The sequence below is a fragment of the Cyclopterus lumpus genome, chromosome 6 (assembly GCF_009769545.1).
Source record: "Cyclopterus lumpus isolate fCycLum1 chromosome 6, fCycLum1.pri, whole genome shotgun sequence".
Taxonomy (NCBI): Eukaryota; Metazoa; Chordata; class Actinopteri; order Perciformes; family Cyclopteridae; genus Cyclopterus; species Cyclopterus lumpus.
Window position 1 is genome coordinate 13,900,507 of NC_046971.1, and position 22,873 is coordinate 13,923,379.

At 41.9% G+C, this 22,873-nt stretch overlaps 1 protein-coding gene across 1 annotated transcript; it reads left to right on the forward strand.

The window, feature by feature from the left end:
• Positions 1-2,524: 2,524 nt before the first annotated feature.
• Positions 2,525-20,391, forward strand: LOC117732827 (hepatocyte growth factor). Its single transcript, XM_034536020.1, has 18 exons — positions 2,525-2,712; positions 3,963-4,122; positions 4,329-4,441; positions 5,047-5,161; positions 6,726-6,871; positions 8,268-8,388; positions 9,342-9,460; positions 11,560-11,725; positions 11,829-11,962; positions 13,258-13,351; positions 14,552-14,682; positions 15,456-15,485; positions 16,314-16,419; positions 17,164-17,238; positions 17,472-17,621; positions 17,715-17,821; positions 18,435-18,577; positions 19,026-20,391. The coding sequence occupies exons 1-18, from the start codon at positions 2,664-2,666 to the stop codon at positions 19,203-19,205; spliced, it is 2,139 nt and encodes a 712-aa protein (XP_034391911.1). The 5' UTR covers positions 2,525-2,663; the 3' UTR covers positions 19,206-20,391.
• The last annotated feature ends 2,482 nt before the right edge of the window (positions 20,392-22,873 follow it).

The window sequence follows — 22,873 nt, forward strand, 5'->3', positions numbered from 1 at the left end:
AATGTGACTTGAAGGCAGACCACAGAGCTGAATGGGGAAATAAAGGTCTGGTTTTACACAAGTTTTATCTGAGGAGCTATATCTTTTAAATGTTGTGGACGGATAGTGCTTGTGCGTAGTTTATTTGTGTTACCCGTAACTGTCAGCAGATCTCAATTACGAGCAGTGACTACAATCGCATGCACTGACAACAGGAAGTGTGTGTTTGTTTAAAGAAGGATCTTTTGACAGAGTATCTGTGTTTATAGCTTCTAGGCCCACCACTGTCATCCTAAAACCAACACGCACACACACACACATACACACTCACACACACTCACGTGCACACACACAGACACACGCACACACTTACACTCACACACACTTACACTCACACACACACATACTCACACACACACACACACACACACACACACTCACTCACACGCACACACTCACGTGCACACACACAGACACATGCACACACTTACACTCACACACACATATACACACTCACACTAACACACACATACATACACACTCGCACACACACACACGCACACACACACACACACTCACACTCACACACACACACACTCAAATGCACACACACAGACAGACGCACACACCCACACTCTCTCACACACACACACACACACACGCACACACACACATGCACACTCACACAACCCATACATGTCTTTAGTTTCTCATTAGAGTGAAATACCTTAGCCACCTCTGCTCTGCACTTCCTCACTTCCTCAATCTGGGTCCCGTTTCATTTTTCCTCTCTCTCTCCCTCTCTCTGTCTCACTCAAACTATCACACTGTCTATCCCTTTTGTCCCTTCTTTTAATTTTCCATCCCACTCCCAATCTGCTGTAATCTGGAAGAGAGGCCAGAACGATTAGAGGTCACACCGAGGTCCAACTAACTCTCTGCAGGTGAAAACACATACACACACATGTACGGGTATATCACAGTATACAATGCATGACTCACATCATGCACACAAAAACTTCCAAACAAATCTGCAGGAAGTCTATTAATACTCCCACACTCCACAAATATGCACTCAGACACACTGTCTGTATTGTGCCTTCCTGCTACAGTCCATCCATTTTACTCTCATTGCTCTTCATCTGCTATCCCAGAATCAACTTCTTCATTCTCCATATCATCTCCATCTCCCACTGAACTTCCTCCCTCCATTGCTAGCTGCATGAAGATATGAAATTTCTGGCAATAACCAGCCCCAGATGTGAGAAGTCTTGGATGGTGACGGTGCTCATATGAGCGAGCAGTGGGCTACCAGGTCTCTGTAATTTCCATCTTCTTGCAGAAGCCGTGGCTCTCAGACGCAGTGAAAACACCCACTGGATTTTTGCTCGGAGAGTCAGTAATGAGATTGTGGTGATGGGGGATCAAACTAGCTCAATCTGTTGCTTGTTATGTGTGAACATGCGTGTTTGTGTATGTGAGTCTGAATGCATGATTGCATGCAAGAGACAGCATGTGGTTGCATTGCATGTGCGTATAACTGAAGGTAGAGAGACAGTGAGAGAAAAGAGTGCTCTGCTCCAGTGAAAGTATCTGACTCATGTTGATGTTTATTATTGCGAATAACTCTGTGGTCCTCGCATAAAGACGCAGGAGCATTACTCATTGAACCAGAGAGGGGATAGAGATGAAGTCCTTCTTCCCCTGCATATTAATCCATTTATTCCTCAGTTTAAAGGAAACACTGGGAAACCCCACAATGATGTAACCCTCAATCGGGAGCAGGATAACTAAATGTGATTTATATTTACCGTGTAACCCATCAGACAATGAGCGCTGCTCTGTGACTGCCACATCAGAGATGTTTAGAGAAAACGCTGAGGCCAGCGAAGTGTCACATCTCCTATCTCATGCTGTCATCGCTGGAAATAGAGGTGACACTTAGGAGATGGATTGGGATGTCCTGTCCTCACCCCCCCCCCCCCCACCCCACCCCCACCACCAGTAACTACACTTCTTATCTGACAAAGAGGGGAAGGAGTAAAGTAGCACGAACAACACCCCACCCCTCCTCTTTTAAATCTCCATTGAATTTCCCAGTGCTGACAAGTGCCTGCCAATATCTGTTTTATTGTGCACACTATGGGGGGGTTACAAGACAATGGTTGAGTGAGATGCTGCTGTCTGACAGAACAGGATGAACCTGTTGAATAAATACAATTATTATTATTATTATTATAGTGCACCAAGTGTACCTGTCAGACCCAACATCTACGTATATGTTCTGATAAAGGAGGTCTTGGTTATCGGGCAGTTGAGTCAGCTCATACTGGTAAATCAATAGCCTAATAACATACAAAATACATTTCAAAGATATGCACTAATAAGGATGGAGAGAAAGGAAGGAAAATTGGCATGCGTCACTGTTACTGAAGCTTTGGCTATGTGTGACATACGATGCCAATGAAGAACACGTAATTGAAAAGGGAAAGAGAGAAAGAAAGGGTGAAAGAGATAAAGTCATACACACGCGCGGGGAGGGAGGGAGGGAGGCGAGGAACTACTTAGAGAGGAGACGCATCATCTGTGCAGTGGTGGAAGCAACATCTCACAGTTGCAGTCCGACAGCACAGCAAGCAGCATTTTCCCTTTTGTGTCTGACACTGTGGCTCCGTGACGCGGCGATGTGGATTTACACGCTCATTGTCGGACTCTTCGTCATTTCTTATTCTGGTAAGTTTGGATAAAACCATTTTGCTCCATATCGTCTTCCACTGGGCTGGAGCTGGTGTCACGAGTTGGTGCGCGAGCCGCTCGAAACAGACTGTTACACATGAGTTAAGAGAGGCTTTATTAGGATAATAATGTATAATGTTCTCGTAGCCTATTAGTCCTTCAACCCCTTTACTCTTTAGAATCTATGGGGCAGTGCTTTGTTAACTGATATTCCTATTAGTTATTAGTCCGATATCATTCTAACATGAAAGTGCAGTTAAGTGGTTAAACATTTCTTAAATTGTCAGTTCCTGGAAGAAATAGGAACACGATACTTTTTTTATCTGTACCAACGATCTTGCGGTGGCTTTTTAATCTCAACTCATGCTGTGGTGCCATCGCTCCATGACAGCGCGCATTACACCGCACCGGGACGCAGCGAGAGAGACCGAAACACGAAACGAGATCCATAAACTCGCTGGCCGGTGCTTCCAACGATGCGGTTTGAACACAAGTTGAGGATCGGACGCACATGATGCCTCCGGTCCCTCTGCGAGCCTTAGGTTGATCACCACATCTATGAACACCCAGACACGCCTATTGAAATATTAACACCCGCTGTGATGTGTGTTGTTTACATGAAAGGCCGTGCGCGCGCGCGTCAAAGAGTCGACACATGTTCAGGCACCTTTCCACCAGAAGCACCACATGATGAAGTTGTTTTTCCGTGTTGTACGTCACTGGAAAATGAACTGATATCGCAGAGATGCAGAAAACATGCTGCTAACAACTGAGGAAACATGCATTATTAATTCCCTTCACTGTGTGTGTGTGTGCGCGTGTGCGTGTGTGTGTGTGCATTCGTGCATCAGCCTCAGTTTCAATTGGAGCAGTACAACATATCCTATTAAATTCCTAATTAATAAGAGTTACTAATTCACACATTGTATGCTGTTTGTTGCACAGTGTTCTCAGTGTAGTTGGGCTCATTAGCAGATTATCCACAGAGAGGGGGTTGCTAGTGTGTTTGTGTGCATGTAAATGATTACCAGCTTTGCTTTTTTATTAATAACCGTAGAATAATACACCTTGTTTGCCGTACAAGTAAAACACAATTCAATGTTTCTTATATTCCATACATAATAAAATACTACAGATAAAAAGTGAATTTAAAACATAATTATTGCCATCAGATAGGCCTTGTGGTGGCAAGTCTAGCTGTAAATACTGCTAAATGTTCACGGACATGTTATGTAATTGTGTATCAGAGGGCAAAAGAAATGCACTCCAGGACTACCAGAAGACTGATGCTGTACGGCTGGTTGTTGTGTCTCCCGATTCCTCTCCGCTGACCAAAAGCAAGAAGCTGAGCATGGCAAAGTGTGCCAAAGTCTGCAGCCGCAACAGAAGACTTCCGTTCAGCTGCAGGTATGTTTGCTCTTTTTGCATCAAGCTTAAATCTGCAGGGTGTTTTTTTGTAACATGGTAAAGTGAGTCTCCCACACTGTGAATGAATGGCTGTCAATAGACAGTGATGATCCTTGTCTGCCTTGTTTAGTATTCCTTTGAGCTGCTAATCATATTCATGTACACTTTACTTACCCCCCTTCTTTCTTTTCCTCCATATTCTCCAGAGCATTCCTCTATGATCATAACAACAGGAAATGCCAGTGGCTGTCGTTTGACAGTAACTCACCAGGAGCTCTGAGTCAACAGGACTTCAACTACCAGCTGTATCAAAAGAAAGGTGCCCTCTATTGTTGCACCCTTTTTGTCGACCAGTCGACACTATAGTGGTGTTTGTGTTTCAACCCCTCTGTCACCATATCTTTCCATTAAAAAAAATGTTGCACCATAGTCTCACTTTTAATGAGCACAATCGCTTCTGTGTATTCCTTGATGATTTATTCAGGAGAACTCTATGCATATCTATTTTAAAAGTGATTATTTTTTTTGATGCCATCCCTTAAGAGCAAGTGAATGAAGGGCAAGAACCATTGTCCTGTTTATTGTGTGGCAGCACATTATGGTTCATTTTCTGTCATTAAGTTTGCATAAACGACGGAAACCCCCATCCCACTTGACTCTGACTTACCACAGCAGTGAACATGCAAGGCTTGTAGCCTATTTCAGTGGATCCAAATGTTTTGCAGAAGATTATGAAAACAGATTCAGCTTTTGGCATTGCCCCGTCCTTGTTAAGCTCAGCGTTATAGCTGAACATCTCCTTCTGTCTGTTTTCTTCATCATCCATACTGGCTCTGTGTATACAACACTGCATTCAGGTTGTTGGCTCATCCCACTTACTCTCTTGCTTTTGCTGTCATCTTGTCTGTCTCCTCTCTCTTTCAGACTATGTGAGGCAGTGCATTGTGGGTACAGGGGAGAGCTACAGGGGGCAGAGGTCGGTGACAGTGAGCGGGATCCTGTGCCAGGTCTGGGCCTCTCCTATTCCCCATGAACACAAGTAAGACTCTTTTCACCACAATGTCCAACAAAGTAGTGTCAAAGCTGCTTCGTATGGTTAGTGATACAATTAGCTAGGAGCTAGGGGCTAGTCTGTGTGTGTGTATATGAGTATGACATATTAGGGGTTGATTAGGCTCCTGGGAGCAGTCATTTCTCAGAACTGACCTCATTGTAACACTTTACACAGTCACAGATCATTTCCTGCTCTGTCCCTACTGTTTATCTAGGTGTGTGTGCGTGTGTATTTTACTGGGATTAGGATAATATCTAATATGCAGCCTTTGGTTAAACTTAAGGTACATCCCTCAGCCAAATTCATAAAGCTCATTTTTCTATATGCAGGCATACTTTCAGCAGGGTAGCTCCCAGCCAATTAAGTGAAGTTTAAAGACATAAGATGCAAGTGAGGCAATGCTTTCTATAGGATTATGAAAGTTAATTTAGCACTGATATTTAGTAATGACTTGGTTATCAACAAGATAAAACATGTTTAAGCTGTTTAATCTACTGTATGTGTGGTGCATCATCGGTATGTTATCTTTTCCCCTCATCTTTGTTAAAAATAAAAAAAGACTGCAATATTTTATGTGAAGTGAAATTCCAGTACAATAAGGACAAAGTTCATCACTTGCCAATATGAATAACCACCAGAGAACCTTGGAAATGACACATACAGTACACCTCATCTTAGACCTTTATTCTCTTTGAACCACATGCTACCTCCTACCTTCTCCACTACCTTCCACACGTAGGTATTAAATGACTTTGAAAGGTTTTGTAGTGAGATGTCGCTGCGGCAGACGAATCAAAGAGGGCAGTGTGTGTTTGTACCTCCAGTAAACCTGCTTTATCAGACTGCTGTTATTGTCTCTCTAGATCAGGTAATTAAACCCAGGCCCTTTGTATGTTTTATCAGTTGGCCTACAGGCACGAGAGACTCTGACACACACACAGAACACATTGCATTTTTATCCATGAAAGGTTTCTCCTCATGTTGGAGTCTCTAGAAAAGGCCATCTCATTTCCATAGCTGTCATTACCCACTCCACTGAAAGTGACTTTATAAAGTTCAGAACTTTATCTTTTCATCATTATGTGGAAAAACACAGCTTGACTCAAAGACTACACTGTGTCCATCATCACAACTGGTGACTGCAGCCATGTGCTAGCCTGATGTAGAAGGCATGAGTCATTTGTCAGTGTGTTTACACTACATTCAGAACCAGCCTCATGGAAAACTAACATTGCTTCTACATATTAATGTGTTTTCTCTCAATAATACCATCATGTCATCATGACCCTTTTGCCTTGCCATCAATTACTTTTGCACTTGTTAATTTGCACATGTTAATAGACGGTTTTCAGACATCACAGTTAGGCAGCAGCTCCCTCATAAATGAGCAGATGATTCGTCGTTCTGTTTGAGATTAATAAAAAGAGAACAGACTATGTGACCCTGGGTGTTTTTCAAAAACAAGTTGCTCTGCATGGCAGCTGTATTTTTTGGCGACCAGTCTTAAAAACTCTAACTGTTTATGTAACCACGGCTTTGCTCTTGACAGATTCATGTCTAGATTCAGGAAAAAGGATCTCAGAGAAAACTACTGTCGCAACCCAGACAACTCCACCATTGGCCCATGGTGCTTTACCACTGACCCACGGCCACACCTCAGACACCAGGAGTGTGGCATACCACAGTGTTCACAGGGTAGGTTATACAGACACACACACACACACTCACACACACACACACACACAACATATGTCTGTATGTATCTGGACAGACATTTATCTTAAAATAATGTCCATTCCACGTTGAAAATTGCTGCACCAATTTGGGCATGATAGTCTGAAATGAGCTGTAGCAAATTAGGCAAACACATGCTTTGGCCTAAGCAACGCTGGCTCCAACTGTCCTCAATTCTACATCTTTCTGTGTATATGTATGTAGGGCACAGATTTTCTTTATTTGCGAAAGATAGCTGCAGCCATTTCCAAGAGTGTGGTTCAGTTTATGCTGTCCTCTCTCATTCCATCAGGTTCAGGTTTTGTAAAAGGTTAGAACCTAAAGAGGCTGCTGGGGCTGGAATGTTAGAGGATATTAATCCCCTGTCGTCTCCTATGGATACATTGTTTGCCACTTTGTCCATCCCTGTGGCACATGGAGAAGGTAATTGCTGAGTTCGAGTTATGGGTCCGTATAAGAACAACTCGATGATCGAAAAACACTTTCCCATTGGTGTTTGAGCCACAATATTATAGCTATTGATGTCTCCCTGAAGAAAGGGATGATAATGACCTCTGTTATCTACTCACTGGAGATTAATGCTGTCAGAGGAGTTGTTTCCTCTGCATGTCTGACACTGGATCACCTTAATGAGGAACCAGGCTGTGGCTCGATAAGACAGGATGGGAATCCTGCTTGCTCTCCAACTCACATATGGTGTCCCAATGGGTTATCACAAGTAGTACAACAGAGATAATGGCTTTTTATTTTGATAGAGCGCATGCGCTCATTCAGAAGAAAATGACTGGAAGGGGTTTACCAGAAATTAGCTGGTCCTAATAGGAAACATACACACACACACACGTGCATGCACATACGCACGCACGCACACATACACACACACTTGCACCCAGTGCCAGTGGCAGTAGTGGACTCATAAACATCTGCTTCCAATCTGCAAGCCCTCTGTTCTTTACACTAGACAGTGTTTAAGTCACTGTGCAAAACACGGTGCCTCCTCTACATCAAAGTGATCATTGCTGTCGTAAGTGGAAGACACAATAAGTGTGTCAATACATTGTCTGTATAATGTCTGAACGTAAGGGAGATTCATCACCTACTTATGAAGGGATTTATTGCAAAAATGTTGTGTTACCATTTTAGGGCGGAATATCATGACCTAATACATATTAAATTGGATAATCCACAATGTCCAAGTTTATTGCTTAATATGCTTTATAAACTACTAAAATTGATTCATTTATTTGTGCTCTCAATTTTTTGGGAGGTTCTGTTTTTTGTTCAGTGATTCTGTGTTTCTCTAAGCTATTGCTCTGTCTTTGTGGGTGTGTGTGTCTGTGGGTGCATGTTTGTGTAGTTGAGTGTATGAACTGTAATGGGGAAGATTATAGAGGACCCATGGACCACACAGAAAGTGGAAAGGAATGCCAGCGCTGGGACCTGGATGATCCACACAAACACCTGTACCACCCCAAAATGTAACACATACACACACACACACACACACACACACACACACACACGCACACGCGCACACACACACGCACACACACACACACACACACACACACACATTCATCTGCAACACTCAGCATGACATTAAATTGTGCATGCTCAATCACACTTAAGTCCACACATATGAATATATATATATATAATTTGATAGCAAAAAGCTTGATGAGAGTACTTTATGTAATAGTAGGTTCACACAATCATTTCCTGTGGTTGTGGTGCACTAGCTGGAGTGATTTGGAGTCAGCCAGTGTGTCTTTCCCTGAAGGAATGCCATCAGAATCCAGGGTGTAATTTTATCTTTTTAGCAGCACTATGCTGGGAAAACTCTTAATTCTCACTTAATTGGCCCAAATTCCTTCATGCTCTTACAGTAATAGATTAAACAGCAGACTTGTGTCCAGCTATGAGATACGCTTATAGCTATTTTAGGGAGGCCATATATTTGAGTTATAACTCCTTACATGATCCCTGCTTGTGCATGTGCATGTCTGCCTTTGTGTCAAAAGAGGGCTCCAACTCGTCATATAGCAGGTGTTCTGCATTAGTAGCGACTCGTTAACACATCCTTAATCATCCCAGTGTTTGTGTGAACGAGGTCCCGGACTGCTTGCTTATAGCAATAATGCAATGAGAGGGTCCCTGATACTGCACACCTGGAGGCTGCAGGCTTGGAGGGATGGGGGACTTCGGGATGACTTACTGTAGAACACCTGTGGCGGTGCACTCCCCTCACTCCCCTGAGATTTACAGATGGATTTCTTGTACCATCCGAGTTATTAATGCTAAATTAAGTGCAAGTATGAATTGGATTAGGGCTTTAAGAAACATGGCAATTACCCAGTTGTTGCAATGCTTTTCACTCGTATCTCACTTTTGTCTGTACATTAAAGTTGTTATACTGCATGTTTTGCATTAGGTACCCTGACAAGGGCCTGGATGATAACTATTGTAGAAACCCAGACGGACGCCACAAACCCTGGTGCTTTACCACGGACCCAAACACACCCTGGGAGTACTGCAACATCAAAGTTTGTGGTAAGCATGCATGTATGTTTGTTTGTGTGTGGTTGAATGTCATCAATGTTAAGTGGAAGTCTATGCATGTCTGTGCGTGGGTGTGTTTATGTTCTGCACAGGCCCATGAAGTGTGACCGACAGCATTAGCATTTACAACTTCCTGTACCTTTACTGTTACCATTCCTCTCGCCTCTCATTGGCTTAAACTTGGGAATAGACACACACACTCACACACGGTTCCCGTCTTTGGTTTAACTCTGTTATGTCTTCTCTAATAGCCAGAATGTTTATTTTCCCCCTCCGCCACTGGACTGCTGTTTATTGTTTTATGCCAGCTCCTATGTGTGATGGTCAAACTGCACTGGTCTCAGTTACTGCTCCACATTAACCTCCTTTTACACATGCAGACACAACACCAGGCTCACACATACTACAAGCAGATCGCTTTCATTACAGCTCATACACTTAGCGTAAGTAGTGTGATTGATGTGTAAGAGCGAGGTGTGTGTGTCACATCTTTGTGTTTTGGGTGTCTATACTTAGGAGTGCATCATGATATTCAGTGTCCTCAAGAACATAAAACAGAGAGAGCACTAGTGGTACTGTTGGGTTCAGCTTCTTTCTCCGGGGTCTGTGACTGTGACTGCTAAAATCATCAGCAGTCCTGGCACCGTGTTTACTAGATGGCAATCCTCCATGTTGACCCAGTGATTCACTGTTCCCCTCTTCTGTTTCCCCCCTCAAAAATATTCTCTCTTGCTCTCTCCCTCTCGCCCTCTCCCTCTCTCCCTCTCTGATATGGGAGTTCGTTGGGAACAGACCAAGTTTACGACCCAGTTAGTCTTAATCAAAACAAGGCACAGAGGAGAGAGACAAAGTGTTCTTTTGTTGAGGCATGCTCTTTTGTTTACTGTTACAACCAGTGCATATCTATTTTTAGACATATTGTATGGATAGAAAATGTCTGTTTTAGAGTAGCTTTGCACATTGTTGGATACAATCACGCACAATGTTCAGGCTAATGAACTGGTGTAACTTGTCCGTAATGAGCAGTTCTTCTATAAAGAAAAGTAGAGCAGATAAGATCCCCTGCCTTGTTATTCCAATTCTGTCCATATCAGCCTCATTAAACTGTGGGCCCTCTAAATATGTAGAGTGAGCTGTTCTGGGGAAAGCAGGTGGTCAAGACATTGAGGCTATTCAGCCATTCATCATGTAAAAAGTATTGTCACACTGACTACCCTTTTATATTCATTATTTTACTGTAATTGTTTTTACATGTACAACAATAACATGTTTTTAACCAGACAAAGGGAAGTATCTCATGTAACTCTCATGTAAACACTCTAAGGCCGAAGGGTGCAGACACACACGAGGATGTTGATTTGGGTATCACTCCTGATTGGAGCAAATCGTCTGTTACAGTCATGTTGACGAATTGGAGATAAAATCCATTGTGTGATTTTTTTATTTTTTTTACAACGAAATTGGAAGCTCTAAATCATGTGTATGAGTGTGAAAAATAATAATAGAAGGCGAATGAAAAATGCGTACTGTGCCAAGCGTGTAATATAGAGTGCGATTATTCTATAATCTATCGTCTGGTTCATCGAGGTTTTCAGGGCAGTGCCACAGTTCATCTGAAGTTCACCTCCAACTCTCTCTGCAGTTCAGTCTCCCACATCTCTCCATCCACCATTTAAAACCAATGTGGCTTTTATCCACGTCTTTACAAATCGCAGCTTGAATTAGCGAGCCAAAATATCTTTGTAAAATGTCTTTTTCTGTTTTGGTACAATAACATGTAAACATTCGTGCTGACATGGAATTACACAAATGTAAAAGGTCATTGAGTGAATGTGTTTTGAGAAAAGTGACAGCAAATGTAGAATATAAAGCTTGTTTTTTTGGGGTTATGTTGAAACACCTTTCATGTTTCAGCTATAAAACCCCAAGATATAATGTCATTACTATTCAACTATTTTATTACCCTTTAAAACTTGTAAAACTATTTCCTATATTGAGGTATTCATGGTCATTCAAGTCAATATAAACATGCTTTTCATTACCTTGACCAAAGTCACCCACCCCTTAATATATATTTTGCTATTTCACAGAAACGTCTCCTCAAAGTAATGTGGTGGAAACAACCGAGTGTTACCAGGGCAGAGGAGAGGGATATCGGGGGACAGTAGACGTGATGCCCAATGGGCTCATCTGCCAACGCTGGGACTCCCAGTACCCCCATAACCACACATTCATACCTCAAGCCTACCCCTGCAAGTGAGTCAGACTCTCACTTAAAACAGCCATCCACTCGCTCACCCGCCTGCATGCACTTATATATGCAAGCAGATTACAGGATGACTTTCTCTGTGTTTTCCAGAGACTTGAGAGAAAACTACTGTCGGAATCCAGATGGCCAAGAATTCCCGTGGTGCTTCACAACGGACCCAAGAGTCCGCACAATGTTCTGCACCGACATCCCGCAGTGCGGCACCCAAAACAAGCCTATCAGTGGTGAGGGACTCAACAGCTTCTTTTTTTACACTCAAAATGGCAAGAAGAAAGCTGATTTTTACTGCATCCCAAGCAGAGAATTTGTGTATATTTTTATATTTTTATATTTTGTGGACGATTGCACATGAGACCCTGTAACCACACATATTGGCTTGTAAGCACGTATTCTCTGTCCCAGCGGAGTACTTTAGCTCTGAAGGACTGTGGGAAGGACTGACCACCTAGTCTCACATAAACGAAGTCTGACAGCAGCTCAGGATCGTCAGGTCTCACTGGACAGTGAAAGATGGAGTGGAAGGATTTGTGCTGAATGGGAGTTTTTCTGGGGTAGCAAGAGATTTGGAAGTAAAATATGTAGATCTAAGACTGAGTACACAAGGGCACATTTCCCTAGGGTTCTTAGGGACATGTCTTTGAGAGTATGTAGCATTGCATTGGGGTTATAAACCCCCTCTGAGGTTGTGTTGTGGTCTATTCTGGAGGGTTGAGTACATTCCCATAAAGAAATGAGATACAGGGCGACTGTGTTTCTAAGGCATCATTGTGGATGACTTCTTTGTGTTCCCAGCCCAGTGCATTATAGATCCAATGACAACCATGTTAGTTTAAAAGTAGTAATTTCTTTAAATGATTTGTAGTACTGTACAATAATACTTTATGAAAAAAATGTACACAGACTATTGTTGTTGAGTACTTCCTGTTGTGCATCTTTTTAAGATCTGTGACCGCCGTGGCCGGAAGCATTATGTTTTAGGTTTGTCCGTCCAGTCCATTCTCGTGAATGCAATATCTTTTGAGGCCGTTCTGCTTTCCTAGTTTGTACATCCTCGATGCCTTTATTCGTCTTCTCTCTTTGCGTCTTAGTCCCTCCCGCGTGAGATGGGATTTGAGGAGGCGAGGAAGAGACGAGAGAGGAGTTGAGACAAGAATGTACAGATGTCCTAAATGTTGATTCAACACACACACACATGTATATATATAATAGCTTTTAGCATTTTGTAAAGCACTAGAAATGTTTGTATGAAAAGTGCTGTACAAATTAGAATGACATGTATTTTATATATGATTGAGTGATATATATTGTGTGCTGAAAAGACTGTACAGGATAATCCGCTGTTTTGTCCCTCATAGCCCCTCTGGCAAGGTCAAGATGGAGCACTGAGATTGATTTCTGAGCCACAAGGAGACGAGGCGGCAGAACATTCACAGATATGAGAAAGGTTGACTGTTTGTCAAATGCATGTTGTATTAGTGCATGTCTCATTTTATTTTGTATTTTTTTTGTCCAAATCCAGAATGCCATGAAGGCTTTGGGGAGAATTACCAAGGAGAGCAGTCAAGGACGAGATCAAACCTGCCCTGTGCTCCTTGGAGAGACCACAGCAACAGGTCAGCCCACTGGATCCCTGCTTGTTTCAAACCTAATAACTTTTCCAAACCCCTCCTATGATGTACATAACAGACCTGCACCATCAATCAGAGAAGTGCTTCTGCCTAAAATAGCCATCAAGATGTTACACAGCTCTAGTACATGTAACCCATGAGAGAGAGTCGAACACAGTATAGAGATGATTTAAAAGCTCAATGGGATCAAAGGAAATCACTGATAATGAGCAGAAAATTCCCATTTTATGGGTCTCATCAACAGTATAAATAATTATTTAGCTCTTTGTGATACAACCTTGTGCATGACGGCTTCAATGTGCACGAGAATATTTTTGAGAATCATGTGTGTGAACCTGAGATGGTGGTTAGTGCGGGAGGCGCCCGATTATTGACCTCTATGACGTCTTGTTGTTGTTCGCGTATCAAGTAAGGCCTCTTCTTCCTCCGAGGAGAAAACAGCTCCTGAGGGTGCCGTGACTCGCCTCTCCAGCATCTTCTAATGGCTAGAGAAGTGTTTCCCTAAAGATGACTTAACTCAGCAGGAATGACTCCGAGTGATAACTTGGATGGGGGATATTCACTTCACTCCTCACCTTTGACCCCAAACTCCTCCTTTAGAACACTTCAAAGCCAATCAGCTCCACCGCTTGGCCCAGGGGTCAAAGGTCAGGGTTACGAAGTCCCACAGGGCTGTTATGCAAGCTACTAGAAACACAAAACTCATTGGATTGCTGTGATCTGCTACCCTGCATCCTTCTCCTGTTTGTCTCGTTTATTTTCCAATTATCCACATTATTGGTTGAGGAATTCAGTGTGGGAAAGAGTTATGTTTGTGGTTTTAAATGTTTTGTGTTGTTCTTCATGTGTGGGATATGTCTGCACGAGCATGTATTAGACATGTGAGTGTAGGTGGGTGCATACTGTCTCAGTGAGTAATTCCTTTGCAAATTACCTCCTTATCTTGTCTAGAGGGACAGAGTTTATACAGCTGTGTGGTATGACTTTTCAGATCCTATCTGGCAAAACTTGTTCAGCTTTTACTAATGGTTATAAATCACCAGCAAATCCTTTTTACGTTCAGCAACAGCCGGATTATCTGCTTAAAGGGGGAAAAAACGCCCTTTTGTTTTGAAAATGGCCTTTTGGGCTTACTGAATGTTGATGAAAGATAAGTTATTGGATCTTTTTTATGTGTTTGTCCAGTGGCGAAAGGGGCATGCTGACGGCTGGCCTGGAGGGCAGCTACTGCAGAAACCCTGATAAAGACAAGCATGGTCTTTGGTGTTACACCAACAACTCGGCCCTTCCCTGGGACTACTGTAATATCAAACCATGTGAGTGCAACAAGGGAGTGTGTACATGCAAGTCACACACAATCACACATTATGACATACAGTCAGGGAAAACAAATGTTTCATTCTTCTTGGTCAAAGAAAGAGCTAGTATAGATCTGTTCTATAGATGTGTATGTGTGTACTCTGTCAAGGTTGACATACACACACACTTTATTTGCAGTGTGTAGATCTGTCTACAATCGCAGCTTAGTGTTGGTCAGAGGGGATTCACATCTCATCATAAAAACGGGGATGGGCTTGTTCTAAGTATTCCCACATAGACAAAGAGCTAGAGCCTTCATGACCGTGTGTGTGTGTGTGTGTGTGTGTGCATGTGTGTGTTTAAGAGATTTTAATATTTCTTTCTACCATTGGACATCTTTTCAAAGTTCCAGTAATGTTGCAAAGGTAATGTAGTGCGGTGACATGTAAACTACACTGCTAACGAATGTAGTGTTGACAGCTAATTAATGTAACCTTGTTGTTTACTTTGATCGATTACAAAACATAAGCTGGCTATGAGAGCATGCTTATTGAGTTTCAGACAGAACAGAAAGGAATGGAAACCAATTTCTTGCTGTGGTTATGGTCTTCTAAGGCTTGTTACATATAATTAAATCCTTCCAGATCCCCAAAGAAATGATGGTGACATGACAGAGATATACAAGGGTGCTTTGTGGACAGCGTGAAATTTACACCCCCCGTGTGAGGTCGATTCTTTTCTTGCATTAGTTAATACTTCCTGATCCCTTGTTCGTCTCCACTTTCTGCAGGTGATACTTCACAGAACACCATTCCACTGGGTGAGTCTGTCTGTCTGTCTGTCTGTTTGTCTCTCTGTCCGTCCGTCCGTCTGTCCGTCTGTCTGTCTGTTTGTCTGTCCGTCCGTCCGTGTGTCTGTCTGTTTGTCTGTCCGTCTGTCTCTCTGTCCGTCCGTCTGTGTGTCTGTCCGTCTGTCCGTCTATCACTCTGTCCGTCCGTCCGTGTGTCTGTCCGTCTGTGTGTCTGTCCGTCTGTCTGTCTGTTTGTCTGTTTGTCTGTCCGTCTATCTGTCTGTCCGTCTGTCTGTCCGCCTGTCCGTCTGTCCGTCCGTCTGTCTGTCTGTCTGTCTGTCTGTCTATCTGTCTGTCTGTCTGTGTTTGCGAGTGGCTCTGCTGCTGATCAGTATTTGACAGCTTCTAAGACAGGTAGTGGTGTTTTCAGAAGCCCGTGGAGTCCTTTTAATGTCCAGCTATTATAGTATGTAATTTTGTTGTCATGGTGGCATCTGTTTGTGTGTATTTGTGTATATAGGAGTCTATTTGTGTGTATGTGTTGGACTCAATTTGCTGAACATTATAACTCAAGAACAGAGGATGAACTACTCAATCTCTTAACATATAGAGCTCAAATGACACCCATGTGATATATGAAAACGTTCAATAATTGCCTTAATTAATGGCCTCATGACAATGACTGGTTGGGTTTTAAATATAATGATTATTACAGTGGCTCATTAGGCAGCTCAAGTGCCTCTTATTTTGCGACTGTGTAAACAGTATGTCTGTGCCTGTGAATGCATGTATACGTCATAAATGAAATGCATGCCATGAGAAATATAAACATATTTCTGTGTGTCTCTACTTTTCCAGGTGAGCTGTCCTCAGTGGGGTGTTTTGTCCATAAAAGAACCAGGATTGTGGGCGGAGGTCCAGTGGGCATATCAGACGGCAGCTGGATGGTCAGCATACAGAAAGGGTACGGTATTAAATATTCTAACATTTTGCTTTACCACTGATGAAGACCAGTAGACCATCTTGCCAAGACCACTTTTCAATTAAAAAGAAAATTCACTGGAATTGTTTTTTACTTTAAAACTTAAACTTCATTTATTTTGATAGTCACACACTGCATCTGCATTTAACCCATCTTGAAGTATTTAGGAGCCATTTTCCTGTTTGTTTTCAGTGGAGGGCTCAAATGCTGTTTCAGAGGCCTTTCCACTTTGCTTTGACACATATGCATGCAGCTATTTGAGCACATGTGGATTTATTTGTATTGTTTTAGATGCAGTCGCAGCCTTGGTGTAAAACATTTATAATTCAACAGTAGCTTCACAGAGAAGTAGAAGTCACCTAATTAGAATAAGCCAATTACTTCTTGTAAAGGGCAATTCTGACCAAAACCCACATTCACTGTTTTATACACAAAATTATGAAACTCTTACTTCTTCTCCAAACAACCAAAAAAACAACCAAAAAGTCAGAATTTTTGAATTCACTGTCTAGACTGCAAATACATTTCCATTTGTCAATGGCCATTTTATCATGTGGTTCTATGGACTAACATTATTGTTAGTTTTTAATTGCACTATTGTATGTCATTCTCCTCATTGGACTAATAGTTCTTGTGATGTCCATTATTTTACCAATGACAGTATTTGTTCGTATGGTATTTCACAGCCTTCCTTGATGTGTTGTTTGTGTTTTGTTCTCGTTCCAGGTCGCAGCACTGGTGTGGAGGTTCACTAATACGAGAGGAGTGGGTACTCACTGACAGACAATGCTTCTCCTCATGGTAACTTCAATGTTAATGCAATTTTTTTCATTTAGCTTGAACCTTGAATTGTCAAACATTTTGCTTCTTTAGCCTCTGTGTATTAAATGTAAGATGTATTTGTGTGGTTCATATGTATTTTCGTATTCAAGCATAAGTACCTTACTCAGTCTCTTCAGTTGCTCCTGTCTTCCCTGACGAGTCTGATAGAGTAATATATATAATATTTTGTGAAATATTAACTCTGTCTATAGTGTTCCAGACCTCAGTGAGTATCGGGTGTGGCTGGGAGTCTCAGATATTCAAGAAGGCACTCCTGACTGGTCCAAGAGACAGGAAGTGAACATAGCTCATGTGATATGTGGTCCTGAGGGCTCCAGTTTAGCCCTCATAAGGCTGTCCAAGTGAGTACCTTGAAAAATAATCACAAAGATTTATTGATATACTTTCTGTGTGATGTTGAGCGTTGCACTTCCTGTGTTCATAAATACGTCCAGGCCTGCCCTCCCTGCAGACAATGTCCATACACTTCAGCTCCCCGTGGCAGGGTGCTCCATCCCAGAAGGAACAATATGTAAAATGTATGGATGGGGGGAGACAAAAGGTACTGTTGTTTTATATGCTACATTCACACAGGCTATTAGATTAGATTAGATGTACTTGTAGCAGCAGCATGCATGTTAAGATATATACAATAAAATAAAATAGCAGGGCATATTACATTTAAGAATTTAAATACTAACGGAAATGAAAAGGGAAATAATAAGTGTATCCAATTGTATATAAAGTATATAAAGTGAAGCGGTGCTAGGGTTATTGATGTTGTTCAATTTGAGGAGGAGGATCTGGCTTGTTGTATCTACTCCCTAGGTCTGCAATATAATGATTTTTTTATATTGAATTTATTCTCCTGCAACTGTCCTGCATTATTCTGAAGGTGCAAAAGTATCCTGTAACACAGCCCTCTCAAATCATTGGTTACCATTTAGCTGAGGCTGTGTGCTTCTCAACGCTGGGTCAGTGGAGCTTGTCGGGGGGCTTGATATACAGACGGGACCATGGAAGATTAATATTTATCTTTGGAAACCTACTTTTATTTGTTTTCTATTACAAGATCATGCTAAAATCATGGGAGTCCAACAATACAACGATGCCATTTGTATTGCATATGCTACAACAGAACAGAGGCAGTAAAGAGCAACCTTTAACTCTTCCAGGCACTGGCCATGATGACTTACTGAAGGCGGTCGACCTGCCGATTGTTAGTAATGTGAGGTGCAGAGAAATGCACCGAGGGAACCTCCACATCACCAACACCAAGATCTGTGCAGGAGGCAAGAGAAATGAGGGAGTGTGTGAGGTAAACTGTTACTTATTCATACTTATTTTCCCAGTGAGGTGTTTGACATGAGGCCAAATAAAGTTTCAGGGATCAGAAAACTTCACACTAGAGTTCAAATGGTGCGTCCAGTCCTGCTTGGTAAACAAAAGCTGGCATTTAGACATTTAGATAAAGCAATTGTTCTCAGTGTGAATTAATGAGCATGTTCTCAAACAAATGTTCTTTGAATCCATAGGCCTAGTATTCAGTCTGTTGTAAATAGGGCAGCTGGAGAATGTTTCACTACATTTCATCAGCGATCAAAGCCTCGGCTTTGTGGTTTCTTGCTTCGGAGGAGAACTGTCCATGTTCACAAATACTAGTGTTGCTGTCCATCTCTAAGAGCTTAACAAGGCATTTTGTTTCCATTTAACACTGTGATGAATTCAAACAGTGATAACAAATATTCCATCTATTTCTCTTGCAGAGGGATTACGGCGGTCCTCTCGTGTGTCAGGATGGTGAGATAAGGGTTATTGTGGGAGTGAGCGTTCATGGCAGAGGCTGCGCTCGGGCCAACCAGCCTGGCATTTTCATCAATGTGCCCTTCTACACACAGTGGATCTACAAGGTCTTCAAATATTACCCCAACCGAGAGATCATCTAGAGACTCAATAGAGATTAGATCAAACCCAGAGCCTCTACTTCTGTAAATCCAGCTGTGCACTCAGGACACCTGGTTTTCATGCTGTCCATACCTGCATAGCCCACGATACAAACATGACCAAAGCACTCTGAATGTTGATGCATGAGGAAACACTGTGATTTAAACACTTAGAAAACAGATCCCTTGAGTTGGGAGCAGGCAAGGCAAACATTTGGTTTCATTAATTTGACATGGTTCTCTTTTGGTAGCAAATTCACCAGAGTGGCATGTGTGTATGTGAATACTCTTGATTCCTGGTTTTACTTGAATGCTTTAACACCAAAGTGCAGTGGTTTAGCCGCTCCTTTTGAAGAGTACATCAATGGGCCACTTAAAAAACATGGTAGGGCAATGTGAAGGGCACTCTTGTCAAGCTTCATCCATATCCAGGGGACTTAGATAAAGTGGTCCTTACTGTACATATCATTTTAATGAGTGTATTTGTGACACTCCGAATGTAATTTGGGTCTTATAGATCTATAATGAGAGGAATTAATGGTGTGTTAGGCAGATAAATAATATGACGTACCGAAAAAACAAAATTAACTCAATTTTCAGTATTTTAATGTTATCACAAAGCCATTGACTGTATATATGAATGGGCTCTTCACATTTTGTGGCGATGAAATGCATTTTTAGCTGGCCAACTTTAAAGGATTTGATAAAAAAGCTGAACATGAAACATTACTGTGTACACACAAGTTATTTCTATACATCATCAAATATTTCCTTTAAACTCATGTGTTAATTAATTGTGTAGGTGTGTGTTCGAGTGTGTGTGTGTGCGTGTGTAGTTTTTCTGGAGCAGTGTCAAAGAAAACTGCAGAAGGGTTGTGTGTGTGTGTGTGTGTGTGTGTGTGTGTGTGTGTGTGGTTAAGCCACAGCTGAATGAATTATCCCCCACACTCATCTGCATTATGTTGATTGAGAAAACATTTCTGTTTGTATGTGTATGCACTGAAAGATGCTGCAAGCTGCGATATTCTACAGGTTGTACAGTACTGTCATCTGTTCTCTGTATAATGTACATTCACTATACATTTCATGTAATTTTATCCAATATGCTAAATGTTAAACTCAATTTCAGCAATTATTTTAAATGTTTTTATGATGTATGTCACTATATTAAATGCTTTTGTTAAATCTACGAGTTGTGTTTTCATGTTGAATTATTTAAATGCCCTGTTTGAACGTCCAGTTTCAGCCAGTTTGCCTGCTTGTTGTATAGTTAAGTCAAAGCTGTTGTGCTTCCCGACCAGAAGATGGCACCACAGTAGCACAGAGACAATTGGAAGGTCTTGGAAATCTTACCTCTCTCTCTAACTCTCACTCACTCACTCACTTACTCTCACACACACACACACACACACACACACACAAACACACACACAAACACACACACACACAATCACACACAACTACACACACAAACACAAAGGTGAAACAGAGCAGGAAAAGCAGGGACGTGGAGCTGGAGATTAATTGTGAATACATTGATGTTGTATGAAGGAACTTCTGGAGCAAGCAGAAAATACCCAGGGATTGCCATTTTCTCTTGCTATGCACACTATGATGCTGACACAACACACACACACACACACACACACACACACACACACACACGTACCCTGTACACACAAGCACACAAACAGAGCATTATGTGATAACAGACACTGTAGAGGCATCAAAAGGAGATGAAGTGTAAGAAGTTTGCTTTCATCTGCAGGTCAGCTGGACGGATAGAGAGACAAAAAATGTAGACATCAACAAGAAGGCAGACTAAAGGACAACTACGCATGCACACGCGCACACACACACAGACACACACACACACACACACAGCCAGATAGATAAAGAGTTTCTTCTGAAAAAGTAACTTTTTTTAAGGATGAGTAGACAGGGAGATGAAAGATGAGTGACTCTCTCAGAAACATCCCAAGTATGCATCATAACATGGCATGATAACATGATATATATTAGGCTGATTAGACCTTTCATATCCAGCTCCTGTGTAGTTTAAAAGGAGCAAAAGCAGCTTGGCAAGGATATGTGTATCTTTTTTCTAAAAACGGATTTGTACAAGATCACATCTTTGCATAGCCACATTTGACCTTAAAAGGACAGATACGCAATATAGAACATGCTATGTGTGCTTAAGATACTCAAAGGATGATGTTCATTTGTTTCAGTGACCGAAAGCGTGGTTGGTGTCTGCCCAAACAATCTCACTCAGTGGATATGCAAGGGCATTCCTATTAGCTCTTTGGGTATTTGGGATGTTTTTGGATCCTTCTTTGGGACACTGACATTTTCTTTTTAAAACGAGCCAGAGGCCCACACTGGTCCAGGATATGAGACTTGGTGATACTTCAGTCCATATTTGTACACTTTTACAGTCCTACTAGGGTGTACAGTACAGTAAAAAGGTCTTCATCTCTCTGGTTGTGGCATGACTGGTGATGATGGCTCTCTATCCTGGGACTGCTCATCTGCCTGATAGTAGTGTTTCTAGCTTTCCTATGGGTGCTATATGCACCAGTAGCCAGACCTAAGCCAACATCAGGGGCAATCTCAGTTAAGATGAAAGAGTAAACACAAATGGTAAGCAGATAGTGTGTTTTTATATTATGAGATTGAAATGTCATGATGCTCTGGGTTTTCTGCCAGAAGCGTTATAAGACCTGGCGGCTACTTGCCACTTAATCTCTATGAAACCGCATAGACACTGAAAACGTACCACCCTGAATGATACGAATATGAAATAAAGATAGAGCCATTTATTTCCTTTTCAGAGATACCATTCATATCTGATCTACATGAAAATTATCAGGTGTAAGCAATGTGTGCTTACCTCTACTTTACACGCATTCCCTAAGAGAGATAAATAACTGCATTTCTCCAATCCATCAGTGGTAGGAACTAAACATTCTAACAAACACACCGTAAAAAACATGGGACCATGTAAGATGAAGTGGTGTAGAGAGGGTATGAGGCCATTTGGAATGCAGTCAAGTACTCAAGAGCTTCCTGCAGCCTGGCGAGCTGAACGCAACATAAATGCCAACATAAAAGATTTCACAGAAAACTTCAGCAGCAAAATTCCCGTGAACTCAATGGCTCTCACTGGGGAACAGGCCAGGGAAGGACAAGAACACAGTTAGCTGTGGAGCTGTGTAGTAATACTCACACCAACTTGAGTCACATCCAGTCAACTCTAAATTGGACACGTCTTTCAACTGCATCAAGAGTCACCCACAGAATAAAGTACACAATAATGTAAATTTTAGTTTGCTGATAGTTATTTGTTATGAATAACACTTTAACATTTCATTGAACACCAACAAATACAAGTATTTTGAAGAATATGGAAAGCTTTCGCATCCAGGGGTGGGCGAATCACTGGCACACGGCATATGAGTGACTTTCCCTTGGTGATCCCTTGGATGGAAGACATGAAACAGACCGGTAATGTTAGCAGCCAGAAGTGTGAATGTGGCCAAGATCTGAGTCAAGCCAGCAGCATGTTTGGCATTAGGCACCAGAGACACTCCATAAGGTCACTGGCACTCAACCCGCATCAGATCAGTAAGGACGAGATTACAGAGAAGCTGGCCTGATGGGAATACTTA

Bases quoted from the DNA above. Each gene is read 5' to 3' on its own strand.
- LOC117732827 (XM_034536020.1), top strand. From the start codon at position 2,664: ATGTGGATTTACACGCTCATTGTCGGACTCTTCGTCATTTCTTATTCT. The intron at 9,461-11,559 runs GTAAGCATGCAT...GCTATTTCACAG, and splicing joins CTGCAACATCAAAGTTTGTG to AAACGTCTCCTCAAAGTAAT. The intron at 17,239-17,471 runs GTAACTTCAATG...CTCTGTCTATAG, and splicing joins AGACAATGCTTCTCCTCATG to TGTTCCAGACCTCAGTGAGT.